The sequence below is a fragment of the Artemia franciscana genome, chromosome 17, assembly GCF_032884065.1.
Source record: "Artemia franciscana chromosome 17, ASM3288406v1, whole genome shotgun sequence".
NCBI lineage: Eukaryota > Metazoa > Arthropoda > Branchiopoda > Anostraca > Artemiidae > Artemia > Artemia franciscana.
In genome coordinates, this window is record NC_088879.1 from 10501285 (window position 1) to 10527155 (window position 25871).

At 36.0% G+C, this 25871-nt stretch overlaps 1 protein-coding gene across 1 annotated transcript; it reads left to right on the forward strand.

Moving 5' to 3' along the window:
- The first annotated feature begins 4504 nt into the window (after positions 1 to 4504).
- LOC136037828 (serine protease 33-like) lies at positions 4505 to 19162 on the forward strand. Its single transcript, XM_065720671.1, has 4 exons — positions 4505 to 4989; positions 11128 to 11293; positions 15233 to 15370; positions 18584 to 19162. Exons 1-4 carry the CDS (start codon positions 4905 to 4907, stop codon positions 18615 to 18617), a joined length of 423 nt encoding a protein of 140 aa, XP_065576743.1. The 5' UTR covers positions 4505 to 4904; the 3' UTR covers positions 18618 to 19162.
- The last annotated feature ends 6709 nt before the right edge of the window (positions 19163 to 25871 follow it).

Sequence of the window (25871 nt, forward strand, 5' to 3'; positions counted from 1 at the left end):
CGATTTAAATCGTCACTTTAGAACTTGCATGAGACTTTTAACGGGAGTAGTTACAAATGTGTTGCACCAAGATTAAAATTTAACGCTTTCTGAGGTAGTTTATAGCAGGTGCTAGAGATATAGATGCCAAAACAAACACGTTAAACGGATATACAAACGAGAGCTAAGAGCTCATATGGCACTTGTGACGAGATCGGAAGAGCCAAGAGCTCATATGGTATGAGCTTTAGTAAAATTCTAAGAATCGATAGATTGCTTTAAAAGGAAAATCAAAGGCTTAATGCCGGTTAGGATTTAAAATAAGAGCTCTGAGTCACGAGGTCCTTCTAAATATCAAAATTCATGAACATCCGATCACCCACTCGTAAGTTCAAAATACCTCAATTTTTCTAATTTTTCCTTTCCCTTCAGCCTTCTAGATGGTCGAATCGGGGAAAACGACTTTATTCAGTCAATTTGTGCAGCTCCCTGACACGCCTACCAATTTTCATCGTCCTAGCACGTCCAGAAGCACCAAACTCGCCAAAGCACTGAAACCCACCCCCTAACTCCCCCAAAGAGACCGGATCCAGTCCGGTTACAATAATATATGCGTTTTCCTATAATATATGCGGTTTTCCTATACAATAATATATGCGGTTACTATTTATAAGCGTTTTCCAAGATTTCCGGTTTCCCCCACCAACTCCCTCCAATGTCAACAGATCTTGTCGGAATTTGAAATGAGAGCTCTGAGACATGAGCTCCTTCTAAATATCAAATTTAATTAATATCGGGACACCCGTTTTAAGTTAAAAATACCATAATTTTTCTAATTTTTCCAAATTAAATACCCCTAACTCCCTCAAAGAGAACGGATCCGTCCCAATTATGTCAATCACGTATCTATAACTTGTGCTTACTCTTCCCATCAAGTTTCATCCCGATCTTTCCACTCTAAGCGTTTTCCAAGATTTCCGATTTCCAAGATTTCTTGATTTCCCCTCCAACTCCCCCCAATGTCACTGAATCTTGTCGATATTTAAAATGAGAGTTCTAAAGCATAAGATCCTTTTAAAAATCAAATTTCATTAAGACCTGATCACCCATTCGTAAGTTACAAATACCTCATTTTTTCTAATTTTTTCGAATTACTCCCCCCCCCCAAATCCAGCAAAGAGAGTGGATCCGGTCCGGTTATGTCAGTCACTTATCTTGGCCTTGTGCTTATTATTCCCGCCAAGTTTCATCCTGATCTCTCCACTTTAAGCGTTTTCCAAGATTTCCAGTCCCCCCCCCCCAATGACACTGGATCCGGTCGGGATATAATATAAGAGATCTGGGTTACGAATTTCTTCTAAATATGAAATTTCATTCAGATCTGATCACTTCTTCGTAAGTTAAAAATACCTCATTTTTTTATTTTTGAGAATTAACCCTTCCCCCCAACTCCCCCAAAGAAAGCGGATCCGTTACGGTTATGTCAACTACGTATCTAGGGCTTGTGTTTATTTTTTCCACCAAGTTTTATCCCGAACTCTCCACTCTAAGCGTTTCCAAAGATTTAGGTTCCCTCCCCCCCAACTCCCCCCAATGTCACCAGATCCAGTCGGGATTTAAAATAAAAGATCTGAGACACGGTATCCTTCCAAACGTGAAATTTCATAAAGATCCGATCACCTGTTCGTAAGTTAAAAATACTTCCTTTTTCTAATTTTTCCGATTTAACCGTCCCCCTAACTCCAACACAGATGGTCGAATCGGGGAAAAGACAATTTCTAATTTAATCTGGTCTAGTTCCTGATATGCTTGCCAAATTTTTTCGTCCTAGCTTACCTGGAAGTGCCTAAAGTAGCAAAACCGGGACAGACAGACGGACAGACCGACAGACCGACAGACTGACCGACAGAATTTGCGATCACTATATGTCACTTGCTAGATATCAAGTGTCATAAAAACAGTGGACTAATTACACCCAGGTGAAATCCAAGCATACTGCAATGATCTTATATATATACGATCGGAATCATCAAAGCGGAGTTCTTCGACCAACGTCCTTTTAGACACCCTATCCAAATTCAAATTCTCTCCTTGAGGAGAAGGGTGAGATCCCCTTCCCCATGTAATATGTGTGCATGTAGAGGCATACTGTCTTTTTACACCAATAACAGCAACTCAATTAAAATTTCAAAATATAATCTATAGAGCATTGAGAAACTTATTTAATGGACTCGATTTTAGACATAAGGTGCCACAAGGGGCGTCGTTTCGAGGGTGCAGTCCCCCCCAATAATTTGGGGAGAAAAATTATTATATTGCCCATGCTCCCAAATTCTGCACTAGTTGAAGAGTTGTACCTTTCGCACCCCATGATCATTCAGGAATACTAAAAGAGTAAAGAACTATCCTAAAAGAGTAAAGGCTGTATCTTTAAAAATCCTTAACATCGTAGTACGTCGGTTTTTAAACAGAAACTCCATTAAGTATTATTTCAATATATGATGTTCCACTCTAACAAAGTTGGCATTCAAGGATTTCTGAGATTATTCTCAAACAGTTCGTGGTAACTATGAGGAGCTGCTTGGCTCAATAGTAACCGAAACTAAAAAAAAAACAGAATTTTGATATCAATAGATATATTGAAAGAATCGGCGCTTTATGCTTATCCCAAATATATAAGTATCATTAAGTTTAGTATTACCAATCAAAAGCTACGAGCCTGAGAAAATCTACCTGATTTTTGAAAAAGGGGGAAAACACTCCAAAAAGTCAATAAACGTCAATGAAAATCACACCTTCAGATTCAGCTTAAAATACGACTCATTGTAGAGGTTTCAAGCTCCCAAGTGAATGATTTTATTCAGTTTATTCAAACCCGTACAGAGTACTTCACTATCTAAACACACTATCTCACTAGCACAAAGAATATATTACAAATAGAGCTATAAATTACAATCTACTAAATAGCATACACAAAAAAATAGACAATATCCAGTGTCTACGTTCAGCTCAAGTATGCTAGAACGGCATACCAAGCCTCTTTAATAAAACAAACAACATTAACATTAAAAATTAAATATTAATTATGAAAATATTAAAAATATCAGAGGAAGAAAACTCTTATAATTTAAATTACATTTCGGTTCTTTTACTTTCAAAAAGTTTACACTTAAAAAGATAATGATGTAAATTGGAACAATTACTTTTATTAATTCTAAACAAAAATTAATTTAATTTACAATGACCAGTAACAATTTGTGTCCGTTTATAATTAGGAGAAGTTTTTTGCAGCCTGAAGAAGGTCAATATGATCAGTAAAAAACTGAAGGGTCCAGGGCTTAACAGTTTGACAGAATAACTCATACCATTTCATGTACAATTTTTTGCGTAAAGTTTTCTGAACTTCATTTATAGTATTAGAGGTAGAAAAGAAATTACTGAGAACATAATTTGCTTGCGAGTCAGTATAATATGTATGTTCATTTAGTTTATGGCTATTTAAATTATTCAGGGTTGGCCAATAATCAGGCCTTCTTCTCTTTAGATATCTGGTGAGAGCTATCTCTTTGGCTCTAAAGTCGATAGGAAAACATCCTGCTAAAGCCACTATTGTCTCAGTTTTAGCGGATAAAAAAGCTTTGGAAATCAAAACCATAGAAATTCTTCGGACAGATACTAACTTTTTTATAATTTATTGCTGACAACCTGACAACACTGACAACCAAACAGGTGTTGCATATAAAATGGTGGATTCAATAGCCGCTTTATATAACTTTCTAGGGGCAAATGGTTTAAGAACCCAATTGGTTCTGGCGGCACATAACAATTTTGTAAGCTCCCATATGCAAAAATGGGGAAAATAATGGATGGGTGTTTATTATTTTTCCCAGGGGTGACTGTATCGAACCAATAGTCCTAGAATACCAGGGGAGGAGTTGTTAAAACGAAAATTGAAAGTTCTCTCACAAAAGTAAGAAGAAAGATTAGAGGGCTACTAGTTCCCCTCCTACGCCCCCTTTTTCGCCAAAAACGTCTGATATCCATTTTGTTAACCAAAATTTAAAGGACAAGTAGCTATGCCTTTAGGGAAACTTGGCCCCCGACATACCCTGGAGAAACAGCTATAAGTTATGAAATTTGACCACTGACAACGCAATTTTTTTGGAGGGGGAGGGGGGAAGTATAGAGCAAAATTAAAACTTAAAACAAACAAAAATTATTCCGTATACGAGGGGACTGCCCCTTCCTCAACCCTCACTATTTACGCTAAAGCCTTAAAGCTCTTTAATAATACATCCCATTCAAATTCAATGCCGCTTTTCTTTAAGCAGCCATTTTTAAAGGATTGTGACAAAATGTCAAACTTTAGCGAAAATAGTGAAGGTTTGGGAAGAACCAGCCCCCAACGTATACAGAATAATTTATGTTCGTCTTAAGTTTTAATGTTGCTCCTTACTTTCAGTTGAAAAAATGGTTGTTTTTTTTATTATTATTCAATTAGCTACAAGAATGAGGTAAATATTGCTATATTGAATCCCAAAATAAACACAAATTTGAAGGAGGAACCAACGAAGATTGGGCTCCACCATTGATATTTTTCGGCCTTCTACCCCTTTTATTAGTGTAATTTTCAACCTTCTCAGAAAGAGGGGGGCACTTGCCTGAATGTGTCTTGATTTACGCCATAGTTGATAAAAGTCCAAAATCAAAACACATAAAGCACATATTCCACCAACTCGATTCTCCAAAAAAAACACTAATGACTCAAGGTCACCTTAAACAGAAAGATAAATTAAATATGGGGGCTTAAGTTAAACTGGCCCGTTTATGATTACGGGTAAAAACAAGGTGAAACGCGCGGACAGTTGCAGGCTAGCAAAGGTTTTACCCTCGCCTAGTTTTCAAAAGGTAAACAGTTATTAAAAATGGTTTGTACATTTAGGATCTCAACATGTATTCTACTATCTTTTATTGGCTTCCTTGGAGCTGAAGAAGGCAGAAAGCCCTCAGGTCTGTCGTATTACTAGATTTTTATATGAATAGCCTACGCTATTAAAGGGGAATAGGTTATTCAAGTGACCTATAGGTATTCTAAAAATAAGGCTTCTGGTTAAGGTCTTATGAGCCCTACTAAGGTATTACATTAAACTAAATTAAAAAAGTAAACCATAGTAAGGAATATAGAAATATTGAGAACTGGGTGACAATAGGGTAAAATTCTAGTTGATTGGCTTCTTGCTATCTCAGTAAGGGGTTAGGTTAGGAAAATGAAACTTTCAGCGATGGGTCTACAGGATAAAGTATGTCCCGCACTGAATTATCCGCAACTCACTCTACTTTCCAAACTGATTTTTCAGTTTGTCAAAATAATGAGATTTTCGCTACAATACAATTCAGGCAGGGCCATATCCGAGATTTTTGTTCGAGGGGGGGGGGAATAAAAAAAAACATCAAAATGTGTTTTATGCATTTTTATTACGCGTTTTATGACTCGGAAAAACTTTTTTGGAGAGGGAGTCTAACCCTCTAGTCCCTCCCCTGAATAGTCCTAGAATTCAGGATATATATTTGCACATTACGGGAAAGGTTAAAACTCCTTTCCCACGGAGTCTAAAGATATGTATGTTTCTTAGCTATCTTACTAGTATCAGAAAATTTACCATCTTTATTCCATACGAGCTTATCTGAAATAACTAAATTTCATCAAGATTAGAGTGACTCACAAGAGTTAATGGCAAAATTCTAGTTAATTGACCTTGAAATCTTCTTGAATCTGAAAGGGTTTAGGTTAGGAAAGTGAAACTTTCAGGGATGAATCTACAGACTAAAGTATGTCCCAGGAAGGTATTTTGAAGCAACTACTTCCACTCCTCCCTCTAGAGGGCCCTGACCTTTGATGACCTTTAAAAATATGGGTGTTATAAAACTGAAACCTTGCAAAAAGACCCTGTTCTTAATTTAAGTACAACAAAATTGTTTTCAGCTTCATAACTTTGCTCAATTCCATTTTATAACGTTTTAAATATATGCAAATACATTTCCTAAATTTTGAAGAAAAAAAAAACATTGATATGGCTCAAAATTCTACTCAAATAACAGGTGATAACGAACGGCTGATCAGATCTTAATGAAATTTGATATCTAGATGGATCTTGTGCTTTAGAACTCTCATTTTAAATATCCGATCCGGTGAAATCCGGTCCGGATGTCAATTAAATTAAGATCCGGTGACATTGATGGGAGTTGGAGGGGGAAACCGGAATTCTTGGAAAACGTGAAAATCGAGGTATCTTACGAATGGGTGATCGGATCTTAATGATACTTGATATATAGAAGAATCTTATGTCTCAGATGCTCCATTTTCAATTCGAATCGGATCCGGGGACATGGAGGGTTGGAGGGGGGGACACAGTAATCTTGGAAACCGGAAATCTCGGAAAACCCTTAGAGTGGAGAAATCGGGATGAAACTTGATGGGAAGAATAAGCACAAGCTATAGATACGAGATTGACATAGATGGTACGGATCCGTTCTCTTTGAGGGAGCTGGTGGTTATTAATTTGGAAAAATCAGAAAACTTGAGGTATTTTTAACTTAAGAACCGGTGACCGGTTCTTAATGAAATTTGATATTTAGAAGGAACTTATGTCTCAGAGCTCTTATTTCAAATCCCGACCAGATCTTTTGACACTGGGGGGAGTTGGAGGAGGAAACCGGAAATCTTAGAAAACCCGTATAAATGTCGTAGATATGTGGTTGACGTAACCGGACTGAATCTGCTCTCGTTGGTGGAGTTAGGTGGTGGAGCCCAGTGGTTTGGCGAGTTTGGTGCTTCTGGACGTGCTAGGACGACGAAAATTGGTAGGCCTGTCAGGGAGCTGCACAAATTGACTTGATAAAGTCGTTTTCCCTGATTCGACCATCTGGGGGGCTACAGGGAGAGGAAAAATTTTAAAAAATGAGCTATTTATAACTTACGAGTGGGTGATCGGATCTTAATGAATTTTGATATTTAGAAGGACCTCGTGACTCAGAGCTCTTACTTTAAATCCCGACCGGCATTAAACCTCTGATTTTCCTTTTAAAGCCATCTATTGATTCTTAGAATTTTGCTAGAGCTCATACCATATGAGCTCTTGGCTCTTCCGACCTCGTCACAAGTGCCGACTGAGCTCTTAGCTCTTGTTTTTTTTACGGTAGCACCGAGAATCGCAGTTTAGCACGCAAATTTCGGCAATTGTAGCACTTACCGACCGTGGTGGCAATCCTGAAAACAACCAATTAATTTAAAAGAATAGAAAGCCCACACATCTCACTATTTCATTAGCACTTGGTGGCACCTAATGTCTAAACTCGAGTTCATTAAATAAGTTTCTCAATGCCATATAGATTACATTTGAAACTTTAATTCAGTTGCTGTTATTGGTGTAAAAAAAAAAACAGTATGACTCTACATGTACAGTTATTATATGGGGAAGGGACCTTACCCTTTTCCCCAAGGAGAGAATTTGAGCAAAAATTGGTGTTAGTGTAGAAGTTTCAGGAAATATTTTTTATTTTGCAAACTTATTTTTTTATATAACTTGGCTTTTCATAATAATACAGACACAGCAATAGAAAATTGTTAATGACAAAGAGAGAACTATGTATTCCTATCACTTCCGGTAAAAATCGCAGCAAGCACTTGCACAGGATTTTTTTTTTGGGGGGGGAGTAATAGAAATGATCATGAGTGGGGACAGTAAAAAACAAGAGCTAAGAGCTCATATGGTATGAGCTTTAGAAAATTTCTAAGAACCAATATATTGATTTAAAAGGAAATCGGAGGCTTAATGCCGGTCGGGATTTAAAATAAGAGCTCTGAGCCACGAGGTCCTTCTAAATATCAAAATTCATTAAGATCCGATCACCCACTCGTAAGTTATAAATACCTCATTTTTTCTACTTTTTCCTCTCCCCTCAGCCTCCCCAGATACTCGAATCGGGGAAAACGACTTTATCAAGTCAATTTGTGCAGCTCCCGGACACGCCTACCAATTTCCATCGTCCTAGCACGTCCAGAAGCACCAAACTCGCCAAAACACTGAACCCCCGCTAACTCTCCCAAAGAGAGTGGATACAGTACGGTTACATGAATCACGTATCTACGACATTTGCTTATTCTACCCACCAAGTTTCATCCCGATTTCTCAATCGGGAGTTAAAAATATTCCTCAATTTTTTTAAGTTTTCCAAATCAACACCCCCCAGCTCCTCAAAAGTGAACAGATCCATTCCAATTATGTCAATTACGTATCCATAACTTGTACTTATTCTTCCCATCAAGTTTCATTCCCATCTCTCCACTTCTGTTTCCCCCTCCAACCCCCTATGTCCCCCGATCCGATTCGAATTGAAAATGGAGCATCTGAGACAAAAGATTCTTCTATACATCAAGTTTCACCCATTCGTAAGATAAAGATACCTCAATTTTCACGTTTTCCAAGAATTCCGGTATCCCCCTCTAACTCCCCCCAATGTCACCGGATCTGGTCGAGATTTAAAATTAGAGCTCTAAAGCACAAGATTCTTCTAAATATCAAATTTCACTAAGATCTGATCGCCCGTTCGTAACGTACAAATACCTCATTTTTTTCTAATTTTTCTGAATTACTCCCTCCCCCCCCCAACTCCACCAAAGAGGGCGGATCCAGTCCGGTTATGTCAGCCACGTATCTTGAACATATTTTTATTCCTCCCCCAGTTTCATCCTAATCTCTCCGCTTTAAGTGTTTTCCAAGATTTCCGGTCCCCCCCCCCAATGACGCTGGATCCGGTCGGGACTTAAAATGAAATACCTGAGTTACGAGGTCCTTCTAAATATGAAATTTCATTAAGATACGATCACTCCTTCGTAAGTTAAAAATATCTCATTTTTCTAATTTTTCAGAATTAACCCCCCGCCCCCCCCCCAACTCCCCCAAATAAAGCGGATCCGTTCCGGTTATGTCAATCACGTATCTTGGACTTTTTTTTATTCTTCCCACCAATCCCTTTGTTCCAACCAATCCTTGGTTGTTCCCTCCGCAATCCCTCGCTCTTTACGCTAAAGTTTTTAATTGTTTTAAAAATTAGAATTGTGGGAAAGAGTCAAACTTTAGCGTAAAGAGCGAGGGATTGCGGAGGGGACAACCCATTTCATATAAAGAGTAATTTCTAATCGTTTTAAGTTTTAATGTCGCTCCTTACTTTCAGTTAAAAAAACTAGTTTTTTTATTTAATTTCTGAACGTTTTTGAATTAATGCATGTTTGATTTTGGCTCTCCGCACAAAAATCATTAAAATGAAGCTTGCATATTAATTCTTTGTTTGGTTGAATGGCTTTCTCTTAGTTTTGATTAGACGATTTTGAGAAATAAGGGGTGGGGAAGGAGCCCTTGATCCCTCCAATTTTTCGGTTACTTAAAAAGGCAACTAAAACTTTTAATTTTTAACGAACGTTTTTATTAGTAAAAAATATACGTAACTTAAGAATTAACTTACGTAACAAACTTTTATATTCTTATATTTTTATTATGTATATGAGGGGGTTTGTGTCCTCGTTAATACCTCGCTTTTTACACTAAATCTTAAGTTTTGTCCCAATCCTTTAAGAATAACCCCTGAATCAGAAAGGCCGTAGAATAAATAGTTTAAATTACTAAGAATACTTTAGCATAAAGAGCGAGGTATTTATCTTCTCCTAAATACCTAGCTCTTTATGCTAAAGTATTTTTAGAACCCCTCATATGCGTAATAATCTCTGTTCGTTTTAAGTTTTAATGCAACTCCAATTGAAAAAAACTTTTTCATGTTTATTTTTTTCTTTTTTTATAGTAATGCTAGAAAATCCCGCGCCCTTTTCATTGAGTTTCTCTTCCCTCATGACATATTTCTCCAAGGAAAGATCCTCCCACATAGCCCCCTCCCCTCAACCCCACCCCCAAACCAAAAAAATCCCCCTGAAAACGTCTGTACACTTCCCAATAACCATTACTGTATGTAAACACTGAGTCAAAGTTTGTAACTTGCAGCCCCTCCCCCAGGGACTGAGGGGGAGTAAGTCATCCCCTAAGACATAGTTATTATGGTTTTCAACTATGCGGAACAAAATGGCTATCTCAAAATTTTGATCCGTTGACTTTGGGGAAAAATGAGCGTGGGAGGGGGCCTAGGTGCCCTCCAATTTTTTGGTCACTTAAAAGGACACTAGAACTTTTTATTTCCGTTAGAATGAGCCCTCTTGCAACATTCTAGGACCCCTTGGTCGATACGATGACCCCTGAAAAAAAAAAGAAAACAAAAAAACAAATAAACACACACCCGTGACCTGTCTTCTGGCAAAAAATACAAAATTCCACATTTTTGTAGATAGGAGCTTGAAATTTTTGCTACAGGGTTCTCTGATACGCTGAATGCGATGGTGTGATTTTCGTTAAGATTCTATGACTTTTAGGGGGTGTTTCCCCCTATTTTCCAAAATGAGGCAAATTTTCTCATGCTCGTAACTTTTGATGACAAAGACTAAATTTGATAAAACTTATATATTTAAAATCAGCATGAAAATCCGATTCTTTTGATGTATCTTTTAGCATCAAAATTCCGTTTTTTAGAGTTCCGTTTACTATTGAGCCGTTGGCCCTATTTAAGACATACATGTGTTTCTAAAACTTTTACTTGTTTTGTATATGTTTAACTACGGTTAGCGTAATTCAGAGTGTAAGTAATAGAGAGGTCGATGGTTCAAAATATATTTTCAGGACACAATTTTGTGAGGAGAGGAGAGCCCAAGGAGAAATATACAGTCATAGAGGGGAAGAAGGGCTTAAGACCTGTACTCCTGCCCCATCCATTGAAATATCAGGTTTTTAGATTTCCCCTTATTTTTTTTACTTACAATTCATTTCACTTATGTACTTTTTGAAATCTGCCCATAAATCACAATCCAAAGTATGTGCCTGCCAGATATGGTGTATCAATTTTTGGAATGTAATATCCCAAGAGACTTAGTTATTTTACTTCTACCAAACTTAAGATTTGCTATAACGAAAATCCCAAATAATTTTTTCCAAGGTTCATCAACCTAATGTCCAGAAAAAAAACAAAGTTAAGCAAGTTTACTTCTTACAGGATGTGGTATTCGTTACGATATGGGTACAAGAATTGTAGGCGGTACCTCTTCACATCCGGGTAGGTGGCCTTGGATGGCTGCTATGTACCGAGGAAGCATACACTATTGTGGCGGTGTTTTAATAACAGACCGCCATATACTTACAGCAGCTCACTGCGTGGCAAGGTTTGCAGTTTAATTCTAAAAAGATTTACTATATAAGATACTTTCTACAATTATTACAATATTTAATGTACATATATATATATATATATATATATATATATATATATATATATATATATATATATATATATATATATATATATATATATATACAGACTTGTGCTAAGTTACGAGATGATAAACATGGTCCACCCGTATCGCGGCAATTTTGAAAACGCAACATCTCACTATTGATTTCCTGGACCATTGTGCATGTGCATGTTTTACGGGTGTTAAGAATTTAACTATGTGTCTCAAACTCGAACCAACAGTAGCATGGAACTGACCTTGATTGGACGAAAGTGATCACGTCATATAACTTTCAACTAATCAGAGGCGTTTTCCACTGACTAAAAGTTATTGGAAGAATTGTGGTATTTTATACCATTAGTCAAAGAGTTACTGGCACCCAGTGAAAAACCCTCTTTCGAGTAGAATCCGAATTCCAAGCAACTGTTGGTTTAAACTTGAGACAAAATGCCAAGATAGTAATACTAGGAGTTTACGTGATTAAGATTGGCAAACCACTTTTGCCACCTTGACAAGGTAAAGGCTGGTTGCATTTCTCTAAAGAATCCATGTTGACAATAGAGTAGTAATTTTTTGCCACCTTGACAAGGTAAAGGCTGGTTACATTTCTCTAAAGAATCCATGTTGACAATAGAGTGGTAATTTTTTCATTCCTCATTTTGTTTACAGTAGGCTATATTTGTATTTTCATAAACAGAATATCAGTTATATTGCGTGTAAAATCATTTTGTTCTAACCCATTTTGCACTTAATAGTCACGACCTGACTAGACCTATTCTTTGGTTACTGGGCTACCGTGTAAAGATCTACCCCCAATCGAGTTACATCATCAACAATCAAAGTAATTCTTTCTTCTTTGGACTCTTCATCTAAGTATCTAACTTCTTTGCTATGATTTCTCATTTTCGTTTTTGTTACATCACCACTACTAACCGCAACACCAAACCGATTATGGGCACTTCGGCAGCGTATGCTCCTCTTCCAACCCGACCTATTCAAAGCTTCACTTTGAACTTCCTCTCATGAAGTCACTATTTCCTCTAAATCCTTCCGGTATTTATCTCATGTATCCACCACACTCAAGAAGTGAAGGTAGGTTAATCCTAATGAAAAATACCAAAACATGATGAAAATATAATATTTTAGAAACAAAATTGGGCTATATATTTGCACACCAGGGGGGAGGAGGGGATATATGGCGAGTCTGCATGCAAAATGTGTTAGCTACAATTGTTCTGCATGTTTTTGAAGTAAGAATTGTTTTATAACTTCACGTTGTCCAAATACTTTACCGCCATCCCCCGCCCCTAATGTGCAAATATATAACCCAATTTATATAAGTCCAATGTATTCTGTCACCCGCCACTTTTTTCCACTAAGCGTAAGCTAATTGTCTCTTAATACAGAGAGATGAAACCGGCTGTTTTTGAGTTTTACGCAGCGTAATTTTTAAGTGTGGCGGGTATAAGAGATAAGGAGCATCCGTCCTTATGAGTTCTTACCAGCCACTGCGGGGACAACCCGCTTTTCGTTTGGCCCCATATGGACGAACAAAAACGCCTTTGATAATCTATCGTCTTTCCTCTGAAAAACGTGACCTGGGCCTACTTAACTTTCCCTTTATAATAGATCTAGAAAATGGGATTTATATTTCTTTTTTCAGATATTAAAATTATCTTTTAATAATAAAAAAATAGTGACACGAGCTGTTCATTTTAGGAGCTGTTGTTTCAGAGATTTGGTCATATATTTGCTCAATCTCAAAGTATGTGTCATCCTAAATGGTTTTACCCACATTTTTAAAGTACTTGAAAAATTACAGAAGATGTGACAAGACAAATTTTACAATTAGAGCATTTAAGACTACACAATTTCAAATTCCTCCCATAAAACGAACATTCATAAATTTCGCATTTAGATTCAAAAGAAAAGGGCCATAGAAATAATTTTTGCAGATAATAAAGTCAAAAACTATACAATAGAGTCGAATAGATGATAGATAATAAAGTCAAAAAGAGTTAAAATAGAGTTAAAAACTAACCTTTTTCTTATTGGATTTTTTTATGCGACAGGCAGTTATTTAAGCATCATGGGCAACAAAAAAAGACAATCTTTTGCTATTATCTATTAGGTACAAAATTACAAAACCACTTCTATATAAAAAAAACAGAGATAAAGTTGTTGTTAAAAAGAAAAAAAATATAAAAGAAAAAAATATAAAAGAAAAAATATATAAAAAAATAAAAAATTATAAAAAGAAAAAAATGCGGGTGAAAAATCCGAAAGATGCATTGATCGTTGCTACAGATGGTCTTAAACTACAGTCCTACTTGAAAAACAAAATGCCCGGATAGACCCAATCGACTATCTATTTGGAAGAAGGCTGTCAGCCTTTTGCCACCGAACGCGCTAGCCGATTATACTACATGGGCATTAAAAAAATTAACTAGGAACATTTGGCACCAAATAAAATATTTCTTTAATATATTTTCACCGTTCGACGTGGCAACCAGGACAACAATGTAATAATGCCCTAGAAATATTATGATTTAGAAACAACCAAAAAGAAGATACTAGAAAACCGCGATTTTTATTTATGAGTAGATCTACGAATCGGTCCAGGGGATAACAGTGCAGTAATTTTAATATCCTTGGTAGTTTAAGAGGTATAGGAGGAGAAAGTAGCGGATATGTGTTTTAACTTATCGGTCAGTCAAAACTTAGAGCAAGTATGCGTACATAAAATCTAGATGAAAGTCTGAGCATCTAAAAAGGGAACATTTCGATTAATAGAATATTGACCGAGGGGCCACCCATCACCGCCACCTAGTATACTACCTAATCAGCATTTGGGAAGTTTCCCCAACCTTTCGGAGTTCACTGTCATATCCATCATTTCATTTCCAAGTTACTATCATAAATTAAGTCAGCAAGTAAATTCCCTGTATCCCCTTTCAAATCTCCGTTACAGGTAAATTTGATAAGAAAAAAGTTTTCTTCTTTTGTATCTCTCACATCTTATCCAACAATAAATTAATTGAGCCCCTGTACAATTTTAAATACGAAGGACATTAAAATTGAGACAGGTTGTGTGCCCTGGGCCAATCTTGTCTATTGATACCTAAAAACATTTATTTCCTACAATTTTGGTTTTGCTTGTTTCAGAATTCGAAAATTTTTACGGAAGTATTAAATTTTCGTCAGTGTTGCCACGTTAAACCGTGAAAACAAATAAGCAAAAGTAATTGCTTAAATTTTACGAAGCTTTTTGTTGGTAAAAATTCAGACATGAGCAATTTGTTGATTTGTCCAAGACAATAAGACCGTCAGAGGAAAGCAACACTTTCTTAAGCTCTTATGTGCCATGTCTTTTAAACTTATCTGTGCTGATTTTTTACCTTTTTACCTTTTTTCTTCTTTTTTTAACTCAATCGCCGGTACTATCAAGAGCTGAACATCTGCAAATGGAAAACCAATTCAGACAATCAAATGTCATTTTCACGGATATTCGAAACTTCGAGAAGTGAAGTTAGGTTAATCCTACTGAGATTAGGTTAATGAATTCGATTAATCATATCTCAGTAAAACAACTATGGCAAAACTACAACAGAGAATTATGGAAGCGCACATATTACATACCTAGCCTAATCACATCTATATATTAAATATTTAATTGGAATATACCTGAATGGTAGTTTCTCTAACTCAGGTTAAGCCAATTATATCTGGGTACACACAGAGAAACTGGATTTACAACAAATAAAGAAGAGCAGTATGGCCGCTATAATACACACATACATATTAAATTTTAGTATCGCTGTTGTTTCATTGTTTGAAGACGTTATTGTATTAGTTTCTTCCCTTCTTTAGGTACAATTTACATACAATAACAATACGGCTTGGTGATTTTGACCTTAGCAAGGATGAACCGATACCCCATCATATTGGACACGAAATTACAGTTGGAATACGAAGAGCGGTTATTCATAAGGATTATAATGCAAAGCTGTAAGATATACATTTCCATAAATTATTTTAATTCATAGGGTAAATGATGACTTATCTGAAAATATATGACAATTGTCGGTTATTGCAAACGCATTCAAGAATCACGCTCTGTGAGAAAAAACTGTTTCCCTGTATTCATTTTTTCATGTATCAAACAGTTCGTGGTAACGAACTGTAAGTAAGGAGCGACCCTGCTCAATAGCCACCGAAACTCTAAAAAACAGAATTTTGATACCAATAGATATATCAAAGAACCATATTTTTACGCTGATTTCAAATATATGTTTCATCAAGTTTATTCTTACCGATCAAAGGTTAAGAGCCTGAGACCCAGCTAAATAGTAATCGAAACTCTAAATAACGGAATTTTGACACCAATAGTTACATCAAAAGAATCACATTTTAATGCTGATTTTCAATATATAAGTTTCATCAAGATTAGTCCTACCCATCAAAAGTTACGAGCCTGAGAAAATTTGCCTTATTTTAGAAAATAGGAGGAAACACCCCTAATCGGGGAAGGAATAACCGGACTCAAGTGTTTGATTCCTATTCTATTAGGTTTGGTGAGAATGAGTTATCTCTTCTTGGTTCTAAATTAGCGAAAAATTCGTGGAGCTTATTTGATAATGACAAGGATTTTTCTTGTTTATTTGAATAAAGCTTCAATTCTGTCCTAATTCCTTAAGAATGACCCTTGAATAACAAAAGCCGTAGAATAAATAGTTGAAATTACTAAAAATACTTTAGCGTGAAGAGCGAGGTATTACGAGGAGGTAAACCCCTCATAGGCGCAATAATTTCAGCTCGTTTTAAGTTTTAATGCCGCTCCTCACTTTCAGTGGAAAAAAACTTTTCATATTTATTTTTTCATTGTTTTTTTTTTTAATAATGCTAAAAAATCCTGCACACCCTTCATTGAAAGTCTCTTCCCCCATGAGAAGTATTTCAATGGAAAGATCCTCTCATGTAACCCCCCCCCCACCTCAACTCTCCCTCCCAAACCAAAAAAAAAACTGAAAACGTCCATACACTTCCCAGTAACCATTACTATATGTAAACACAGGTCAAAGTTTGTAACTTGCAACCCCTCCCATGGGGACTGCGGGGGAGTAAGTCGTCCCCAAAGACATTGTTATTAGGTTTTTCGACTATGGTGAATAAAATGGCTATCTCAGAATTTTAATCCGGTGACTTTGGGGAAAAATGAGCGTGGGAGGGGGCCTAGGTGCCCTCCAATTTTTTTGATCACTTAAAAACGGCACTAGAACTTTTAATTTCCATTAGAATGAGCCCACTCGCGACATTCTAGGACCACTGGGTGGATAAGATCACTCCTGGAAAAAAAAGGAACAAAAAAACAGAAACAAAAAAAACACGCATCCGTGATTTGTCTTCTGGCAAAAAATACGAAATTCCACATTTTTGTAGATAGGAGCTTGAAACTTCTACAATATGGTTCTCTGATACGCTGAATCTGATGGTGTGATTTTCGTTAAGATTGTATGACTTTTAGGGGGTGTTTCCCCCTATTTTCTAAAATGAGGCAAATTTGCTCAAGCTTGGAACTTTTGATAGGTAAGACTAATCTTGATGAAACTTACATATTCAAAATCAGCATTAAAATGCGATTTTTTATGTAACTATTACTTTTTCAAACAGTAAAAAACTTTAGCGTAAAGAGCGGGGCGTTGAGGAGGAAAAGCCCCTTTCATATACGGAGTAATTTCTGTTGGTTTTAAGTTTTAATGTCACTCCTTACTTTCATTGAAAAAAAACTTGTTTTTTTTATTTAATTTCTGGACGTTTCTTAATTAATGCATGTTTTGATCTTGGCTCTCCGCACATAAATAATTAAAACGAAATTTGCATATTATTTTTTTTGGCTAAATGACTTTTTCATAATTTTAATCGGAAGATTTTGAGAAAAAAGGAGAGAGGGAGGAAGCCTAGTTGCCCTCCAATTTTTTGATTACTTAAAAAGGCAACTAGAACTTTTAATTTTTTTTACGAACATTTTATTATTAAAAAATATACGTAATTGACGAATTAACTTACGTAACGAACTTCTATATTCGTATGTTTTTATTACGTATATGAGGGAGTTCACCCCTCGTCGATACCTCGCTCTTTACACTAAAGCTTAAATTCTGTCCCAATTCCTTAAGAATGACCCTTGAATCACAAAAGCCGTAGAAAAAATAGTTGAAATTACTAAAAATACTTAGCGTAAAGAGCGGGGTATTAGGAAGTGGTAAACCCCTCATAGGCGCAATAATTTCAGCTCGTTTTAAGTTTTAATGCTGCTCTTCACTTTCAGTAGAAAAAAAAACATTTCATATTTATTTTTTCATTGTTTTTTTTAAATAATGCTAAAAAATCCTGCGCCCCCTTCATGGAAATTCTCTTCCCTCATAATAACTCCTCTGCCCCAAATCCCCAGGGGAAAGGTCTTTAATTTATAAAATTTGCCCATTGTTTAAGCTTAGTATTTTTATTGAGAAGTATGCATACATTTTCGAGAGGGGGGACGAATTTTCTGCTTGGGTTTTTTCCACGGGGGGATTCTCAATGGGGAGGGAAGTTGCAAGGGGTTGAACTTGTGAGGGAAATTTTAAACTTGGGGAATTTGCCAGAATTTTTATTAAAAATTCTTTTTATATTTCTTGATTTCTCTTTTTTGTCTCAATTTTACGCATGGAGTTGTTAAGGGTAATTGTCCGGGGTAAATTTTCACCGGGATTAAATTATCTAGAGTCTAGACGATATTTCCATCGGAAGGGAGATTCTTCTGTGGAGGTGGCTCCGGATTTCCTGGCATTATTTAAAAAAGATCGAAAATTAAATTAATTTTTTTTAACAGAAAGTGAGGAGAAGCATTAAAACTCAAAAGGAACAAAAATTATTCCGTATATGAAGGGTAGCCCCTCCTCAATACCTTGCTCTTTACGCTATGTCTGTTGTAATTAAAATGCCCATGTGTTTCAGCAGCCGTTCTTAAGAATTTATGACAAACAGTCAAACTTTAGCGTAAAGAGCAAGGTATTGAGGAGGGGGCAACACTTCACAGACGGAATAATTTCTGATCGTTTTGAGTTTTAATGTTGCTCCTTACTTTCAGTTAAGAATACTTTTTTTTATTTAATTTATTTAGTGGTTAAACTTCTTTAGCGGTTTTCTAAAGATGGTTAAACAAGTATCATTTTTAAATAGCTTCTGCACAATTGTCACTGGATGCGAAGACTGAAGGAAGCTAAAATTAGAAGTTACTTAACTGCTTAAGATTTACTGTTATAGATTTATATCACATTTTATAATTATTTGATATCAAGTGTTTTTTTCTTTTATTGTTTCTCTTTTCCTCCTTTGTTTGCTGCGTTACAGTATAACAGGGATTTCAGTAAATAATAATAATAATTATATGTTACTTCGAGGCAATTATAAAGAAGCATGGGTGGCAGATGAAGACGTCAGATTATTCGAGGTAGTCGAGTCATTTGAAATAATTCGAACAATCCTAATTACCTTAAATAATGACGAAGACCACACTGCCTTTCCATAATACAACAACAAAAGAGAGAATAATGAGGACTTTTTTTTCCCAAGACAGTGAACCAACAAAACCTATTTGAATATTTCGGCCCTATATCTAAGGGCCGTCTTCAGCAAAGAAAAAAATAAAAAACAATAAAACACTTACAATAAAAGTTCTCAGTTAAAAATCCATTTTTTATTTTAAAATAGCCTTGGCATCATTACTTCTTAACGAAAAGTTCAGCCAAGACTGTCTGATAAAAGCTAACATTTTACAAGATAATACAAGATGTTTTGGGCACTTTGCATAAGGGAATTCTTCTCCAGAATTTATTTACGACTTAATGGTCCTACCTCATACTTGGGAATTGGTTCCAGATGGTACTTAGAAATAGGGCTATTGCAGCAATAAATTTATGTCGGTATGTTAGGTTATTCTCTTAATATTCTTGTATTTGGGGCTTCTTAAATTTAGACAGTGGGACAAAAGGAGGAATCAGTGTAAAAACAATCGATTGCACTTTTTGTCACAAATGATGGTACTCCTGTATTATTCAGAACACTCGAGAAGTTTGCTGATTGTACGATCTTTGAAAACCGGTTTCATAGCCACAAAGACAAATAACGGGTGACAGAATGTATTTGACCTGCATAATTTGGGCTATACATTTGCACATTAGGGGGGGGGGTAATTCTAGGTTAATTTAGATTACTTTACCCCCCCCCCCACACCCCCGCAATGTGCAAACATATAGCCCAAACTATATTATTATATAAACTAAAGTATTGTATTTTCATCGTATTTTGGTCAATTTAGTAAGGATTAACCTAACTTCGCTTCTCGAGTGTGTTCCAATAATACAGATGTATCCAAATGACTTTCCATTCATAATAGAGTAAATATTGAAAATGAACTACCACTGGAGACCATAAATTTACCAAAACCATCACTCCGTCAATGATAGAAACTTTCTACAAATTTATTTCAGTATGAATATGTTCGAATAGACTTTTTAAAAGAAATTTAGTGTTTGATAGCTATTTTTTCGTATTTCTTTTCAATTCAATTTTTCAATCGTTAACAATATCTCTCTGAACTTACAATGTTAAGACCCAAATGGATTATTTGGTGCCGAATCTTAAAAACATCAGAGGGACTTAATTGGTCTTGCTTCTAAAGGGTTCAGTTATTCCTACAAAATAATCAGCCAGAACAAGGAGTGGTAAAATTCTAGTTTAGCTACTTTTCACTATCTTGGAAAAGGGTTAGGTTAGGGAAATGAAACTCTCAGGGATAAGTCTACAGGCTAAAGTAAGTCCCGGAATGTTATTTTGAAGTACCTACCTCCACTAATTCTCGCTATAGAGGGCAGTTACCTTTGATGACCTTTAAAAATCTTAGTGTTGTGAAAGTGAAACCTTGCAAAACAGACCTTTGAAAAACAGAGAGGGCTCGTTCTAACGGGAATTAAAAGTTCTAATGCCCTTTTTACGTGGGGTTACGCGGGTGGATCTTTCCATGGAGGAATTTATCATGGGGGACGAAAATTTCCATGAAGGAGGCACTGGATTTTCCAGAATTATTTAAAAAACAATCAGAAATTAAATAAAAAAAAAGTTTTTTAACTGAAAGTAAGGATAAACATTAAAATTTAAAACGAACAAAAATTATTATGTATATAAGGGGGTTCGTCCCCTCCTCAATACCTCGCTCTTTACGCTAAAATATTTTTTAGTGATTTCAAAAGAGCTATTTACTCTAATTAAACGACCTTTGTGATTCAGGGGTCATTCTTAAATAATTGGAACACAATTTAAACTTTAGTGTAAAGAGCGAGGTATTGACGCGGGGGAACCCCCTCTTATATGTAATAAAAATATTCGATATAGTATTTCGTTACGGAAGTTAATTCGTAAGCTACGTATATTTATTACTAATAAAAACGTTCGTAAATAAAATTAGATTCTAGTAAAAATATAGCAAAGTTAAAAACCATTTCGTATAGGAATTTTGTCAAATTCCCCCAGTGAAAAATTTCCCCTGGAAAACTCACCCCCAGAAAGGCCCCTCCCCAAAGAAGATACTCCCTATGGAAATCCATCCGAAATACAAATTCCCCCCAATGAAAAATGTCTGTACGCTATACAATGAAAATGTATGCTCACTTCCCAATAACAAATACTATGGGTAAACAATGGGAAAGTTTCATAACTTACAGGCCTTTCCCCATATTCTTCAGGGGGGGGCATTTTACCCCCTAAAGAATGAATTATTCGATCTTTCAACTATACTGAACAAAATGAGTATCTCAAAATTTGGATCAGATACCTATGGGGAAAAAAGGGGCGTGGAGTGGGGTCAGTTCCCCACCAATCTTTTTGGTCACTTAAAAAAGGAACTAGAACTTTTAATTTCCGTTCAAAAAACCCCTCTCCCGATCTTCTAGGACCGTTATATCGATTAAATCACCCTCGAAAAAAAATTAATAAACAAGCATCCATGATCTGTCTTCTGACAGCAAAATTCCACATTTCTGTATATAGGACTTTCAAACTTTCACAGTAGAGTTTTCTGATACGCTGAATCTGATGGTGTAATTTCCAATAAGATTCCTCAAATTTTAGGGGCCTCCCCTATTTCAAGAAAAAGGCAAATTTTCTCAAGCTCTTAACTTTTGATGTGTAACACTAAATTTGATAAATTTACCGAAATTTTGTTTTTAGAGTTTCGATTACTATTTAGCCTATTATCTCCTTACTTACAGTTCGTTACCACAAACTGTTTAATTTGCCCAGGACGATAAACATACATCTCCACGCGTAAAACTGAGTTGGTAAAGAGAAATCAGGACATAAGACGAATTTCGTAAGGCAGTTCTGACAAATTCTCCCAATGTAGAATTTCCCCTGGAAACTTCCCTCCCCTTGGAAAATTATCCTCGTTGAAATCCAACCACCAGAAAATATGCCTTCTCTCTTCACCCGAAAAATATAAGCATTTTTCCCAATAACAAATAAATTATGTAAACAATGGGCAAATTTTGTAACTTAAAGAACTATCCCCAGGGGATGTGGGGGTCATGAAATCTCGAAAGGTATAGTTATTCGGCCTTTCAACTATGCTGAACTAAATAGGTATCTCAAAATTTTTTATTGGACAATTTTGAGAAAAAGGGGCGGAGGAGGAGACCTAGTTGCCCTCTATTTTTATTGGTGACTTAAAAAGGAGCAACCCGATCACTTAAAGCTGTAGTAAGGAGCGACCCGGCTCAATAGTAACCAACACAAAGGCTGAATTTTGATACCAATAACTACATCAAAAGAATCACAATTTAATGCTGATTTTAAATATATATCCATTAAGTTTAGTTTTAAACTAAACTCATCAAAAGTTAAGACCCTGAGAAAATTTGCCTAATTTTAGAAATTAGGGGGAAACACCCTCTAAAAGCCATAGAATCTTAACGAAAATCACACCATCAGATTCAGCGTATCAGAGAACCCTGTCGTAGAAGTTTCAAGCTCCTATCTACAAAAATGTGGAATTTTGTATTTTTTGCCAGAAGGCAGATCACGGATGCGTGTTTATTTGTTTGTTTGTTTTCATTTTCTCAGGGGTGATCGTATCGACCCAGTCGTCTTAGAATATTGCAAGAGGGCTCATTCTAACATAAATTAAAAGTTCATTTCAAATACGATGCAATTTCTGTTTGTTTTAAGTTTTAATGTCGCTCCTTACTTTCAGTTAATTTTTTTTTATTTAATTATATTTAAGAACGTTTTTATTCATAATAAATATACGTAACTTACGGATTAACTTACGTTACGAACTTCTATATTTAGAATGACCCCTGAATCACAAACGGTCTAGTTAGAATTAAATAAAAAAAAACTAATTTTTTTAGCTGAAAGTAAGGAGCGACATTAAAACTGAAAACGAACAGAAATTACTCCGTATATGAAATGAGTTGTCCCCTCCGCAATCCCTCGCTCTTTACGCTAAAGCTTTAAATTGTTTTAAAAAGTAGAATTATGGCAGAGTCAAACTTTAGCGTAAAGAGCGAGGGATTGCGGAGGGGACAACTCATTTCATATACGGAGTAATTTCTGTTCGTTTTCAGTTTTAATGTCGCTCCTTACTTTCAGCTAAAAAAATTAGTTTTTTTTATTTAATTTCTGAACGTTTTTGAATTAATGCATGTTTGGTTTTGGCTCTCCGCACATAAACTATTAAAATGAAATTTGTATATTAATTCTTTTTTTGGCTAAATGGCTTTCTCTTAGTTTTGATCAGACGATTTTGAGAAATAAGGGGTGGAGAAGGAGGCCTAGTTGCCCTCCAATTTTTCGGATACTTAAAAAGGCAACTAGAACTTTTAATTTTTAACGAACGTTTTTATTAGTAAAAAATATACGTAACTTAAGAATTAACTTACGTAACAAACTTTCATAACCTTATATTTTTATTATGTATACGAGGGGGTTTGTACCCTCGTTAATACCTCGCTCTTTACACTAAATCGTAAGTTTTGTCCCAATTCTTTAAGAATGACCCCTGAATCAGAAAGGCCTAGAATAACTAGTTGAAATTACTAAAAATACTTTAGCATAAAGAGCAAGGTATTTATCTCCTCCTAAATACCTCGCTCTTTATGCTAAAGTTTTTTTAGAACCCCTCATATGCGTAATAATCTCTGTTCGTTTTAAGTTTCAATGCTACTTCTTCCTTTCATTTGAAAAAACGTTTTCATGTTTATTTTTCATTGTTTTCTTATAGTAATGCTAGAGAATCCTGCGCCCTTGTCATTGAATTTTTCTTTCCCTATGACAGATTCCTCCAAGGAAAGATCCTCCAACATAGCCCCCTCTCCTCAGCCCCACCCCCAAACAAAATAAAATCCCCCTGAAAACGTCTGTACACTTCCCAATAACCATTACTATATGCAAACAATGGTCAAAGTTTGTAATTTGCAGCCCCTCCCCCAGGGATTGTGGGGGAGTAAGTCATCCCCAAAGACATAGTTATTATGGTTTTCGACTATGCTGAACAAAATGGCTATCTCAAAATTTTGATCCGTTGACTTTGGGAAAAAAATGAGCGTGGGAGGGGACCTAGGTGCCCTCCAATTTTTTTGGTCACTTAAAAAGGGCACTAGAACTTTTCATTTCCGTTAGAATGATTCCTCTTGCGACATTATAGGACCACTTGGTCGATACGATGACCCCTGGGGAAAAAAAAAAAAAAAAAAACAAACAAATAAACACGCACCCATGATTTGTCTTCTGGCAAAAAATACAAAATTCCACATTTTTGTAGATAGGAGCTTGAAACTTCTACAGTATGGTTCTCTGATACCCTGAATCTGATGGTGTCATTTTCGTTAAGATCCTACGACTTTTAGGGGATGTTTCTCCCTATTTTCCTAAATAAGGCAAATTTTCTCAGGCTCGTAACTTTTGATGGGTAATACTAATCTTGATGAAACTTATATATTTAAAATCAGCATTAAAATGCGATTCTTTTGATGTAGCTATTGATATCAAAATTCAATTTTTTAGAGTTTTGGTTACTATTGAGCCGGGTCGCTCCTTACTACAGTTCGTTACCACGAACTGTTTGATAAATAAATCTTCTAAAAATACTAAAAAATCTTTAGCGTAAAGAGCGAGGCATTGACGAGGGGGGCGAAAACCCTCAAATAAGTAATAATTTTTGTTCATTTAAAGTTTTAATGTTGCTCCTTAGCCTACTTTCAGTTGAAAAAACTTGTTTTTTTTTAATTTCTGATCGTTTTTTAATTTCTGATCGTTTCATAAACCGGGCGCATAAAGGCGCCCCCTTTATGAAAAATTTGCTTCCCTCATGAGAAAAATCCTCTCACGTAATGTTCTTCCCTTGACCCCCTCCCCCACGATAGAAAATCCCTATGAAACGTCTGTATACTTCCCAATAACCAATACTATATGTAAACAATGGGCAAAGTTCGCCACTTGCAGCTCTTCCCCCGGGGACTGCGGGGGATTAGTTCATCCTCAAAGAAATAGTTATTAGATTTTTCGACTATGCTGAAGAAAACGGCTATCTCAAAATTTTGATCAGGTGACATTGGGGGAAAATGAGTGTGGAAGGGGGCCTAGTTGCCCTCCAATTTTTTTGGTCATTTAAAAAGGGCAACATAACTTTTAATCTCCGTTCAAACCCGTTTTTTTGTTAGTTTCTTCGTTATTTTAATGAAAAAACTAAAGAAAGAAACTTACATCGCTAAGTTGAAAAAAAAATAACGAAGAAACCGGTTTCTTCCAGAGTTTTATTACAGTGTAAACTTGAGTGAGTGGTGCATAATACACAAGTACCAAAATTCCTTCCCCCTACGGAAATAAAAAAAAAATCAAATAAAATTCTCAAATTTGGAAAGTCTTTTTTCCACGGGGTGGGGGTATTTTCCATGGGGGCTATTTTCATGTGAGGATGTATTTTCCGGAGGAGGGGTATTTTCTGAGGGGGGGGGGGGGTAAACGCTTAGAACCGATTAAATATACCAAGGGGTAGCAAAAGGCCAAGGTATGAAAAGAACTTTTTAAGACAAGGGCTGATTGGTCTACAATTACTTTCGACTTATAAAAAAAAAGACTAGAACTCTCAATTTTTATCAAATGCCCATCCTCCGAAGTTTCTACGACCATAAGGTCGAGGTGGGAATGAGGAGGGGGAATCCCCCTCTTAATAAATTCTGCTGATTTTGGGGTTTAATGTTATTCTTTCCCCCCCCCCCAAATACAGCGGATCCGTTCCAATTATGTAAATCACGTATCTAAGACTTCTGCTTATTTTTCCCACCAAGGTTCATCCTGATCCCTCCAATCTAAGCGTTTTCCATGATTTTATGTTCCCCCACCCAAAACTCCCCCTGATATCACCAGATCCTAAGATCACCCGTTCGTAAGTTAAAAATACCTCATTTTTTCT

Excerpts from the sequence above, each read along its gene's own strand:
- LOC136037828 (XM_065720671.1), top strand. The coding sequence starts at position 4,905 with ATGGTTTGTACATTTAGGATCTCAACATGTATTCTACTATCTTTTATT. Across the intron at positions 4,990-11,127 it reads AGAAGGCAGAAAGCCCTCAG|GATGTGGTATTCGTTACGAT; the intron begins GTCTGTCGTATT and ends TACTTCTTACAG. Across the intron at positions 15,371-18,583 it reads AAGGATTATAATGCAAAGCT|CTTCTGCACAATTGTCACTG; the intron begins GTAAGATATACA and ends ATTTTTAAATAG.